General features: G+C 33.5%; 2 protein-coding genes across 2 annotated transcripts in view; both read right to left on the bottom strand.

Annotated features, from left to right (window-relative positions):
- EFCAB3 (EF-hand calcium binding domain 3) overlaps positions 1-2,594 on the bottom strand; it is a 379,076-nt gene extending 376,482 nt beyond the window's left edge. The window contains exons 1-2 of the mRNA XM_003270799.4: positions 2,558-2,594; positions 674-817 (exon numbers count right to left, since the gene is read on the bottom strand). Coding sequence (XP_003270847.3) covers positions 674-817; positions 2,558-2,594 — 181 coding nt within the window. The remainder of the gene's footprint in view (positions 1-673; positions 818-2,557) is intronic.
- A 5,327-nt stretch (positions 2,595-7,921) lies between these two features.
- The window catches only part of EFCAB13 (EF-hand calcium binding domain 13), a 45,709-nt gene continuing 42,061 nt past the window's right edge, over positions 7,922-11,569 (bottom strand). The window contains exon 9 of the mRNA XM_030799481.1: positions 7,922-8,518. Within this exon, the coding sequence (XP_030655341.1) occupies positions 7,929-8,518 (590 nt within the window). The 3' untranslated portion in view covers positions 7,922-7,928. The remainder of the gene's footprint in view (positions 8,519-11,569) is intronic.

Consider the following 11,569-nt stretch of genomic DNA (forward strand, 5'->3'; position numbering starts at 1 on the left):
TCTAGTTCTGTATAAACATTCCACATAAAAGAATATAAACGTACTAGACATGTTTTTAACTTCTAGGCACTAAGACTATGAGAGAGTAGAAATGTCTACCTGTAGCCTGTGTACTCTCCTTCCTGCATGTAGAATATCAGCAGTAAATGATGGAGACTTACTTTACATTTACATTTTTTAGTCTATAGTCTTTGTTATACAATACTTTTTTGAACTTTGTTTTTATTTTTTTTTTAACTTGCTAAATAGAGGTGGTAGCTATCAGCAGGTGTGTTTTTCTACCAAATTAAATAAAAGCCAATTTCAACAAAACAGTATGAATATTCCAAGTGCTGTTATTATAAAATTTAAATAGATCTTTTACCATTTCCTAATCATGCCCTCTGTGTTCACTGGGATATGCCATTTTCCAGTAACATACTACACAACTTGAAGGTACTCAATGCATATTTGATCAATTTAGAGCAATAATAAATTACATAATAATATTTTTATATTGAATAGCCAAACAATCTGAACCTTCTTTATACAGTATTTCCTAAATGCATATGTTGGCATTTCAATCATATTGGAACACTCCGTCTCACCAGGTACAAGATACAACGACAAGAGTTGACAGAAAATAAAGTAGTATCTTGGTATACTTCTTAATTTTAGTATTTGTAACACTCACCATCAACTGCCACTAGTTTCAATGCAGCTAGAAATTCATCCTTTTTTAAATTACTATTCAAACTAGACAGAGTATTCCACAGGTCAGAAACACTCATCGTCTCCTTTCTGAGATTGTCGAGGGTTTCAATAGCATCAGGCAATACTAAAGGGTAGATAAAACACAAGTTTTACGAATGCTTATGCAAGAAGTTAATACAGTAAACTGTCATCTGGAATAGACAAAAATTAAGGTTTTTATGGTTTAAAAGAATAATAAATATAGCATAAATGAACTGCCAACTTTCAAATATGAAAACATATGAAAATAAAATATTTAGCCTCAAATATAATGTATTTTTTAGGATCTTGAAATATTTTAAGAACTTACAGTGCCCCAACCCTGAATAAACATTATAAATAATAATTTTTATTGAATTTAGATTTTTAAAAGTGTGAATTCAGAAACATTTTCAATTGATAATACAATTAAGTAGCTTTTGTTCTATATCTCTCCCTAAAATTCTCCTCTGGCTCCTACTTCCTCTTCAATCTACCACTGTAGACAATAAAAAGAAAGACTATTTCAATACAAAATCACTGGAGCATCTTAAACAAAGGAGTGCAATTATCTTACTACAAATTTGTAAAAAGTCACTGTGCTGCTATATAGAGAATGGATTCTCAGGAAGATTAGACATTAGGAAGAGCTAGAAGATATTAGTGACCAAGATTTTGTTTATAACCTGTACAATCTTCTCAGCTGTGTGATTTTCTCCAGAAATGCTGTCAGACACAAGAAGGAGGCTAATTGGGTGCATTTGGGGTTGAAAGTTTTGACAGATAGGTGCAACAAAAGTACACGGAGGCAAGACAGTCTAGGGTATTAGGTATATATAGATAAGATAATTTAAACTAAACAAGGAAGAAAAGTGAAAACAGGAGGAGACTGATGGATTAGGAGAAAGCAGAGGGGTAAAGGGATATAAGGTCCCAATGAGGTATATGGAACCAATAAAGAAGACATGCTCTGAGCAGTCTAATGAAGAAAAAAGAAAAAGAAGTAAACATAAACATGCAATATTAACAATTATATATAAAATACAATGACAGAGATAGATTAGGTAATATACTATATAACTCTGTGCTAATAAAATTTTAATCTCCATAAAACTAAATTTCCTAGGAAAAATGAAGTAACTGATAATCTCTTTCTCTGTATGATGTACCCCTGTATAGGAGACAAATTAAATCTTATATTGTAAAGTAAAAGGAGCTGCTACTTAAAATCTACTGTTACCTAACATATAAGAACAAAATAATACAATGTTACTTTCAGCCCCAATTTTTAGAATGCATACTAACTTCACTCCATTAAAAATATACATATGTGACCTTACACTTCTTTATGGTGAACTTCTGAGTGGCAAAACTATCTTTTCCATATTACCACACTTACAGCTTAACATAAAGCCTAGTACATATTAATGGTTCATAAATGTTACTGAATACATTGGAAGATAGAAAGAAATGGGAACAGATGTAACCAGAAATTCTCATATTAGTACTTAGGCACTAGATGGCATCATTTTTCCTAAGTTGAAAGACATTTTAAATCTTTTCCCCAAAACGAATGCTATACATGGTTCTAGCCCTCTATAAGTGTGCTAATGAAAAATAAAATTATGATAGCTTTTAATTCACTTGCATGTAGAAGACATTCTAGAATTAGGGGTCATTAGGGAAGATTAAAGCCAAATATAGCAGCAGGAAGCCAGGCATTTATTTGCCGGATGACCTGCAGGATAACCAGCTCTATAAGAGACTAAAAGAGTGTTTACGCTCTTTTAAAATCTGTCAAACCATTTGGTCCACAAAAACCAGAAGACATGATATTCTTATGTACATAATTTTTCAGAGAAGCATTCTGTGTTGCTCATCATAGTATTGATGAATTCTTTAAAATTCACTTTTTTTATTTCTACAGGAAAAAGAAACATTTTTTTCGGTATCTTTTAAGTATTAAATTATTATGAAAAATATTGAATTATATAAAATAAGTTATATATTCAGAAATATATAATTATATCCATCAGGTAATACTAACCAATAAAAATACATGGGTATAAAGGGGAAAAGCAAATCAATTTACAGTAGAGAAGTAAACGCTGAAAAACACCAAGAAAACTGGTCAAAATTCTTCCAGTCCCTCTCAAGCATACATAATATTTTTAACTTTAGTTTATTTTTATTTTTATTTATTTATTTATTTATTTTTGAGACAGAGTCTCGTTCTGTTGCCCACGCTAGAGTGCAGTGGTGCAACCTCAGCTCACTGCAACCTCCACCTCCCAGGTTCAAGCGATTCTCCCGCCTCAGCCTCCCAAGCAGCTGGGATTACAGGCATGACACCATGCCCAGTTAATTTTAGTATTTTTAGTAGAGACAGGGTTTCCATTATATGAATACACAATGGTGTATACCACAATTTATGTACACATTCTGTGGATGAATATCATGTTGCTTTCTCCTTTTTTGCCATTAAGATCAGTGCTGCCATGTACATTCTTGAACATGCTTCCTGGTAATTAAGTCCAAGAGATTTTCCAGGATTTATAGCTAAGAATAGTATTTCTAAACCATGGGGTATGCAAACTTTACAAGATACTACATATTATTTTCCAAAGTGGTTTTACCACTTTCATCATATTTACCAATACTTAGAATAACATATTTCTTAATTTTTCCCAATTTTAGTGGATATAAAAATGTATCTCATGAGCCAGGCATGGTGGCTTGTGCCTGTAGTCCCAGCTACTCAGGAAGATGAGGTGGGAGGATTGCTTGAGCCCAGGAGTTTGAGGCCAAAAGATCCCTCTTTTTTTTTTTTTTAAGTATCTCATTATGACCTAAACTTTGCACTTTCCTAATTACTAAGGATGTTGAGAACCTTTTCATGTGATTATTAGCAACTTGTGTCTTCATGTGGAAAATTTTTATAATTTCTGTTGTTAGTTTGTAAAAGTTGCCTATATATTCTCTACGATAATCATCACTGTTGTAAGTGTTGCAAATAACTAGTGTGTGGCTTGTATTTCATTCTCTTTGTTGTATCTTTTAACAAACAGAAGTTCTTAATGTATTCAAAGTTATCAATCTTTTCTAGTTTCTTATTTCATATCTTAAAAAATCCTACGTCAGAAAATTTTTCTTCTATTTGTTTTCTAAAACTTAGTTTTCACACCTGGAAATTATTGAATACGGAGTGAGACAGGGATCTAACTCTATTCTTTCCATTTGAGTAAGTAATTATTTCAGTACCATTTATTAAATGGTCCTTCTTTCCCCAGTTATCCACCACTTTATCATATATGTTGCCATGTATGTTTGTGGATATGTTTGGAAGTTCCTTATCTTGTCCTATTGGTAAATTTCTCTAGCCCTGTGCCATTCTCACACTCTTTTCGTCACTATGGCTTTAAAAGGAGTGTTGATATCCAGGAGAGCAAGCTCCTCCCAACCCCCACCCCCCAACACACACACATCTCCACAAATGTTCTTCTTCAAGAGTGCTTTAGCTATTCTTAGCCTTTGGTCATTCATATAAATATTAGAATTAGCTTACAAAAAAGTCAGGGTTTTATTAGAATTGCTTTGAATAAATAAGTTAATTAGAGAATTGACAGTCTTGGGTCTCTGAATCTACAGACATGGGATACATTCTTATTTATCTAGATTTTAATGTCTTCACAAAGTCTTATTTTCTCTATACAGGTGTCATACAACTTAGATATTCCTTTTTTACTTTTTATTATGGAAAATGTTAAATATACACAAAATAGAATAGTGTAATATGTTCATATATTATCGCTAGCGTCAACAATTATCAACTCATAGACAATATTTCATCTATAACCCCAGTCTCCTGTCGAGCCACTCTCACCCTTGCCCTTTAGAAGAGCTGCTACTAGGTTATATGGGCACAGATACTCAAAAATGGCATACCTTTATTGTGAATTGTAGGTTTTGACATAATAATGAATCCCTATTTGCCCCCATTTAATACCTTTTGTCCTGACTTCTACCTTGTCAGACAGCAATACCACAAATTCTGCTTTCTTTTTGTTTGCACTTTTGCCTAGGAAAAAAATCTTAAAAAGACTATTTTAAAAATAAATAAATAAAAATGTTTTTAATTAAAAAGACTATTAATACTGGTTATTCCTAAAAAATGGGCTTTTGAGTGTTTTCTTGTACTTTTGAGTACTTCCATACTTTTTGTATTAGTTTAATTTTAACATTTTATAATAAAAAAGTTAGTCATTTTTCTAAGGAAAAAAATAACAAATTGACCCTCCTTCCAGATGTGTCAATGCAGTTTGCCTGAAAATATATCACTCACCACTAGCTTCAGTCAATTCTGTGATCTTCTTACATTCTGGCTTAGAAAGGTAAATACCCAAATTTTGAAGACAAGTATTTAGATCCTCATAATCCACATTTTTATCTTTAATTTTATCAATGGCTTTAATGACACCAGGCAACACTAAAAATAAAGGAGTATGCTAATAAGTATTAAATATAAGTCAAAAATAAAACACCACTAATAAGATGAATTTTAGTTCTAACACTAAATTAACAAAAATATAAATCACTTCAGCAGTGTTATATACTAAAAGCACATCTAGAATCTTTAATTAAAAAAACAGTAAGTATCAAAATCAAAGTCAAAAATATATTATTCTAGGCCACACACAGTAGCTCACACCTGTCCTAACATTCTATAAACATTTATAATCTACTTGTTTGGGGGAACAGCCTGTTCCAGTGGCCCAGCCAATGCTGCTTGCTTCTGATTAAAATAAAATTAATGAGGCCAGGTATGGTGGCTCCTGCCTGTAATCACAGCACTTCGGGAGGCCAAGGCAGGTGGGTCATTGGAAGTCAAGAGTTTGAGATCTGCCTGGCCAACATGGTGAAACCCTGTCTCTACTAAAAATACAAAAATTAGCCGGGTGTGACGGCGCATGTGTGTAGTACCAGCTACTCAAGAGGCTGAGGCGGAAGGATCACTTGAACCCGGGAGGCAGAGGCCGCAGTGCACTGAGATCACACCACTGCACTCCAGCCTGAGTGTGTTTGTGTGTCTGTATGTGTGTGTGTAAAATTAATGAGTCCAAGAAATAAAAACACCGAAGTGTTTTGTTTAAATTGAAGAATTCCAAGCAAAAATATAGAGTTCTTCACCCTCCCATTAATTTACCCTACCATGTTTTCAGTTCATTAACCTTCAAAAAATAAAATCTTAGAAGCAAATACACGTAGACGTCATGTGCTTCTTACTATGATGCACTGAGATGGGTACAATATCACTTCTGAGGTAATCTGACCAAAAATGCATAACCTGAATTTATTTGTGAAGGAATAAAAGAAAAATCCAGAATGAAGGGTATTATACAAGACAACTAGTCAATACTCTTCAAAAGTGTCAAGGTCATGAAAAATTGAGGAAGCATCCCAGACTGAAGGAGACTAAGGAAAAGTGACAACTAAATGTAATGGGTGATTCTGGATTAGATCCTGGAATTGAAAAAGAACATTCATGGAACAACTGACAAAATTTGAATAAGGTCTGTAGATCAGTAACAGTATTGCATCAGTGTTAATTTCCTGGTTTAGATCATGTCCTAATGGAAATGTTTGTACTATTTTTGTGACTCTTAAGAATGTAAAGTTATTTAAAAATGAAAAGTTAGAACTTTTTAATGTAAATCATACAGGCAGTCATATTCCATAAAAGTCCAATTACCATCCATTTGTTTCAGGAAGTTATGCCACATAAACTATTTCATACTTCTCTATATTCAGAACATTAAGTATGGCTGTGGTAGGTGACATAATTTTATTTTAGTGACACGAGAAAGGTAGATATCACTTTCTTCTGATAGCCTCTTCTACCCATGTCTGTCTGCTGTTTCATTATTCCTTTAACCCAAGGTTTTAATTCTTTTGAAATAAAAATAACTCTCAGAAATACAAATGAGGCACAAAGTAGCAGCAGTGCATTGGTAAAGGAATCAGAATCAGGATGATAATCACTGTGCCTCCTTAATAGATCACATTCCTTTTTTCCATCGAGTTATTTGAATTATGCACTAATGTATGAATCACAAAATTTTCACTAAACAATCATTTTATCTATTACATTAAATACTAAATGTGATATGAAGGTCAGTAAGTTTTTAAAAGAGCATAAATATGACTTAAGTAACTTCAGCAGAGGACTACAGGAAGAAATCTTTAATTGGGTTCCACACACACTGCTTCTATGATGAAAGTAATACAAGGAGAGAAAATATACTGGTTGGGAAACCATTGCTCATCTTTGAGAAAAATCATAAAGACTTGGAGACCTAGATATATACTATTATTTTTTCCTGATATTCTCCTTCCATAAGAGATAATACCTGAAGTACTATGAATATTATATATTTAAATTACAGCACTCTAAGCAAAAATTTCACACAGATTTCCTACTTGTTTAAATGTTTAGTAAATTACAAAATAAACATTTCTAAAAGAAGCCAGGCCTTCTACTTTCTAGGGAATATTAATGACTCCAATTAATCACTGAGTAAGTTTCTCAGGAAAAGTTAAGCTCCTCCCTAAAGGGGGCATCTGGAAAGGAATTATCATCAAAATCACAATATTATATCCATTAGTTTATGTGTCAGAAGTGGCAGGCCAGACGTGGTGGCTCATGCCTGTAATCGCAGATCCTTGGGAGGCCAAGACAGGAGCACTACTTGGGGCCAGGAGTTCAAGACCAGCCTTGGGAACATTATTGGACCCCGTCTCTATGAAAAAAAAAAAAGTTAGCTGGGTGTGGTGGCATGTGCCTATGCTCCCAGCTACATGAGAGGCTGAGGAGGTGGGACGATCACTTGAACACAAAAGGTCGAGGCTGCAGTGAGCTAGGATCACGCCACTACACTCCAGCCTGGTTGACAGAGTGAGATTCTGACTCAAAAAATAAATAATAAATAAACATACAATTCAGTGGCATTAATCACATGTACAAAGTTGTACCACCATCACTACTGTACATTTCCAGAATTTTTGCATAGGCATGGTGGTTCATGCCTGTAATCCCAGTACTTTGGGAGGCCAATGCAGGAGGATTGCTTGAGGCCAGGGGTTTGAGACCAGCCTGGGCAACCCTGTCTCTATAAATAATTTAAAAATTAAAAAAAAAGAAGTGATGGTTACCCAGGGTGTTAACAATTGAAATGCTTACAACTATCTAATAATTGATTCATTCTGTTCATTTCTGTGATGACTGAAGAACTCAAGAACCTAGATTTTTTCTTACCCAGAGTATTAATTGCAGTTTTTTCCGTAGACGAAACCTGTTTTAGGAGACTGGAACGCTTTCTTACAGCTGGCTTCTGAAGTTTTGGGATACTAGAAATATCACTTTTATCCAGAGACTTACTGAGGCTTGTACTACTCTTCAAGCTTTGTGGTTTAGACTTTGAGTCATGAATTTCACCCTTCTCTGAATGTTTTTTAAAGTTTATGCCATTCTTTGAATATGGTTCTTGGACTTCTACATTACTGCTGCCAACCCCACCCAGAAATTTTCTTATTTGCCAAGTATTTTTTGGTCTTTTAGATTCAAGGTCATCATTCTCCATAATTTTGCTATAATATTGGTTGCTGTTTTTATTTAACTTTTTGGATATTGAAGGTTCAGGGAGTTTGGAAGACAAACTGTTTTTCTTCTTATATTTTAGATAGCATTCTGCTATACTTGATAACTTTCTGTCTGAAGTAATTTCATCCAAAGGTGATCCTTCTGTAATTGCTAAATAAGAGAAATATACAATTATTTCATTTACCTGTATAATTTGCAATACATTTCAAAAATAACAACTAAGTCCTCATGAAAACTATTCAAGAAATTATCAGTTGCTTAAACATATAAAACAAACCAAAAAAATTAAAGAACTGACAGTCAAAAGATTGGACTATTAACTAGGTCAAATATAATGTGCTGCTTTAATATATTTACATATTCCCATCCAAAGCTATTTAAAGTTACACTGAAACTAAAATGATAGCCTAATGAAGTATATGGTTCTCATTCCCCACTCCTTCCCAATTGACAAAGATAACAGATTAATAAGCTAATACAGATAGAAATTCCTTACTTATAAAAGTGCAGAACTATGAGGAAAGGGGAGATTTTATTTATAAAATTAGAACTTAAGTAATTATTCTCCTAAATATTCTTGGTATTTGTGGAGGAAAAAATAACTTCATATATAAAACAACATCTTTAGAAAAATATTAACACAATGCCCCAAACTGGGACTTCATTTACAAAATTTATCTGATGTTTCAGAATCTTATCTTACATTTGAATAACACATTTTAAAATATTTTGAATGTTATAATATTTGATCCTCAAAACAACTCTATGAGACTGTCAAGCAGCAGCAGTATAATCTCAACTATGAATAAATTTTGCCTAGAGGAAATAAAAAAGTTTCTTATCTTAGACTCTATGAGAATAAACAATTGAAAATAATTAAATGACAATATTTTAATATTAAAGTCTGAAAATACTTAAAGATGGTGCTATACATGTATCTCTAAGTGCACTATGTATCAGATAAATAGGTTAGTGAGCAGGTAAAAATATAATCTTTGACACTTCTGATTTAGGCTTTTGGACCACACCAAACAGCCTGCCCAGAATCTCTGATTCTGACTGATTAAGTGCCTTCCCAGTCCTTCAAATGCAGAGACATCAACATAAGGCAACAAGAAACATGAAAAATCAAGGAAACATAATACTACCAAAAGAGCACAATAATCTCCTGATAGCTGACCTCAAAGAAACGAAGATATAGAAACTTCCTGACAGAATTCAAACTAATTGTCTAGAGAAAGTTCAGGGAATAAAATTAATGACATACAGAGAAAAAAATTCAATGAAATCAGGAAAACAATAAATGACCAAAAATAGAATTTTACAGAGACACTGAAATTACACAAAAGAAAATAAATAAACAAAAATCAAGAGCTGAAAAGTGTAATTAAAGAAATGGAAAATACAATAGACAACTCAACAACATAACTGATTAAGCAAAAGAATGAATCTGTGAACCTGACAAGTTATTTGAAAATATATAGTCTGTGGTGAATAAAATAAAAAGAATGAAAAATAATGGGGAAAGCTTACAGGATTTATGGGACAGCATCCAAAGAGAAAATAGTCAAGTTATAAGAGTTTATGAAGGAGAAGAGAAAGACAAAAGAGTAGAAAACTTACATAAAGAAGAACAGAAAACAATCCAAATTTGAGCAAATATATAAATATCCAGGTACAGGAAGGCCAAATGCCTCCAATCAGATGAATTCAAACAAGACTACACCAAGACATATTATAATCAAACTGTCAGATATCAAGAACAAGAGGGAGATTCTGAAAATAGCAAGAGTAAAGTAAATAACATATACGTTCCAATAAGGAGAGCAAATTTCTCAGCAGACACCTTATGGGTGCATAGAGAATGGACTATATATTCAGAGTACTGAAGGAAATAAACTGCCAACCAATAATACTGTACCTAGAAAAACTGTCCTTCAGAAATGAAGATAAAGACTTTCCCAGACAAAAGCTGAAAGAGTTCATCCCCTATATTTGTCTTACATGAAATGTCAAAAAGAGTTCTTCAAGCCAAAACAAAAGGATACTGTTTAGTAACACAAAAAATAAATGTGTAAAACTCACTGGTAAAAGTAAGTACACAGTCAAAGTCAGAATACACTAATACTATAATGGTGGTGTGCACTTCACTTACATAGTATGAAGGTTAAAAATAATAAAAGCTACAATGATTTGTTAAGGGAAACAATATACGAATCTGTAAATTGTGACATCAAAAATTATAAATGCAAAAGGAGAGATGAGGTAAAAGCACAGTTTGTTTATGCAAGCAAAGCTAACTTGCTATCAGCTTAAAATTGCCTGTCATGACTACAAGAGATTTTGCAAGCTTCAGAGTAGCCACAAATCAAAAACCTACAATAAATACACAAAAGATAAAAAGTAAAAAAAATCAATAGAGAAAAATCAATCACAAAAGAAGAGAAAAATAAGGAAACAAAGGATCTATAAAACAAGCAGAAACAATTAACAAAATGGCAGTAGTAAAATCCTTCCATATCAATAACTACCTTGAATGTAAATGAATTAAAATCTCCAAAGAAAAGACATAAAGTGCTATGTGGAACTGTGAATCAATTAAATGTCTTTCCTTTATAAATTACCCAGTCTCGCGTATGTCTTTTTTAGCAGCATGAGAAAAGACTAATACAGCAACCAAAACAGTATGTATAAAAATAGACACAGAGGCCGGGCACAGTGGCTCACACCTGTAATCCCAGCACTTTGGGAGGCTGAGGCAGGTGGATCACCTGAGATCAGAAGTTCAAGACCAGCCTGACCAATATGCTGAAACCCCGTCTCTACTAAAAATACAAAAATTAGCCAGGCATGGTCATGCATGCCTGTAATCCCAGCTACTCAAGAGGCTGAGGCAGGAGAATCGCTTGAACCCAGGAGGCAGAGGTTGCACTGCACGCCACTGCACTCCAGCCTGAGTGACAGAGCGTGACTCCATCTCAAAAAAAATGGACACAGAGACCAATGGAACAGAATAAAGAACCCAGAAATAAAGTCACATATTTACACCCAACTGATCAACTGTTGGTTTACACCCAACAAAGCAACAAAGCCAACAAAGCAGTCAAGAATATACACTGAGGAAAGGATACCCTCTTCAATAAATGGTGCTGGGAAAAGTGGATAACCATATGCAGAAGAATGAAACTAAACCCCTATCTC

This window comes from Nomascus leucogenys, chromosome 19, assembly GCF_006542625.1.
Source record: "Nomascus leucogenys isolate Asia chromosome 19, Asia_NLE_v1, whole genome shotgun sequence".
Classification (NCBI taxonomy): Eukaryota; Metazoa; Chordata; class Mammalia; order Primates; family Hylobatidae; genus Nomascus; species Nomascus leucogenys.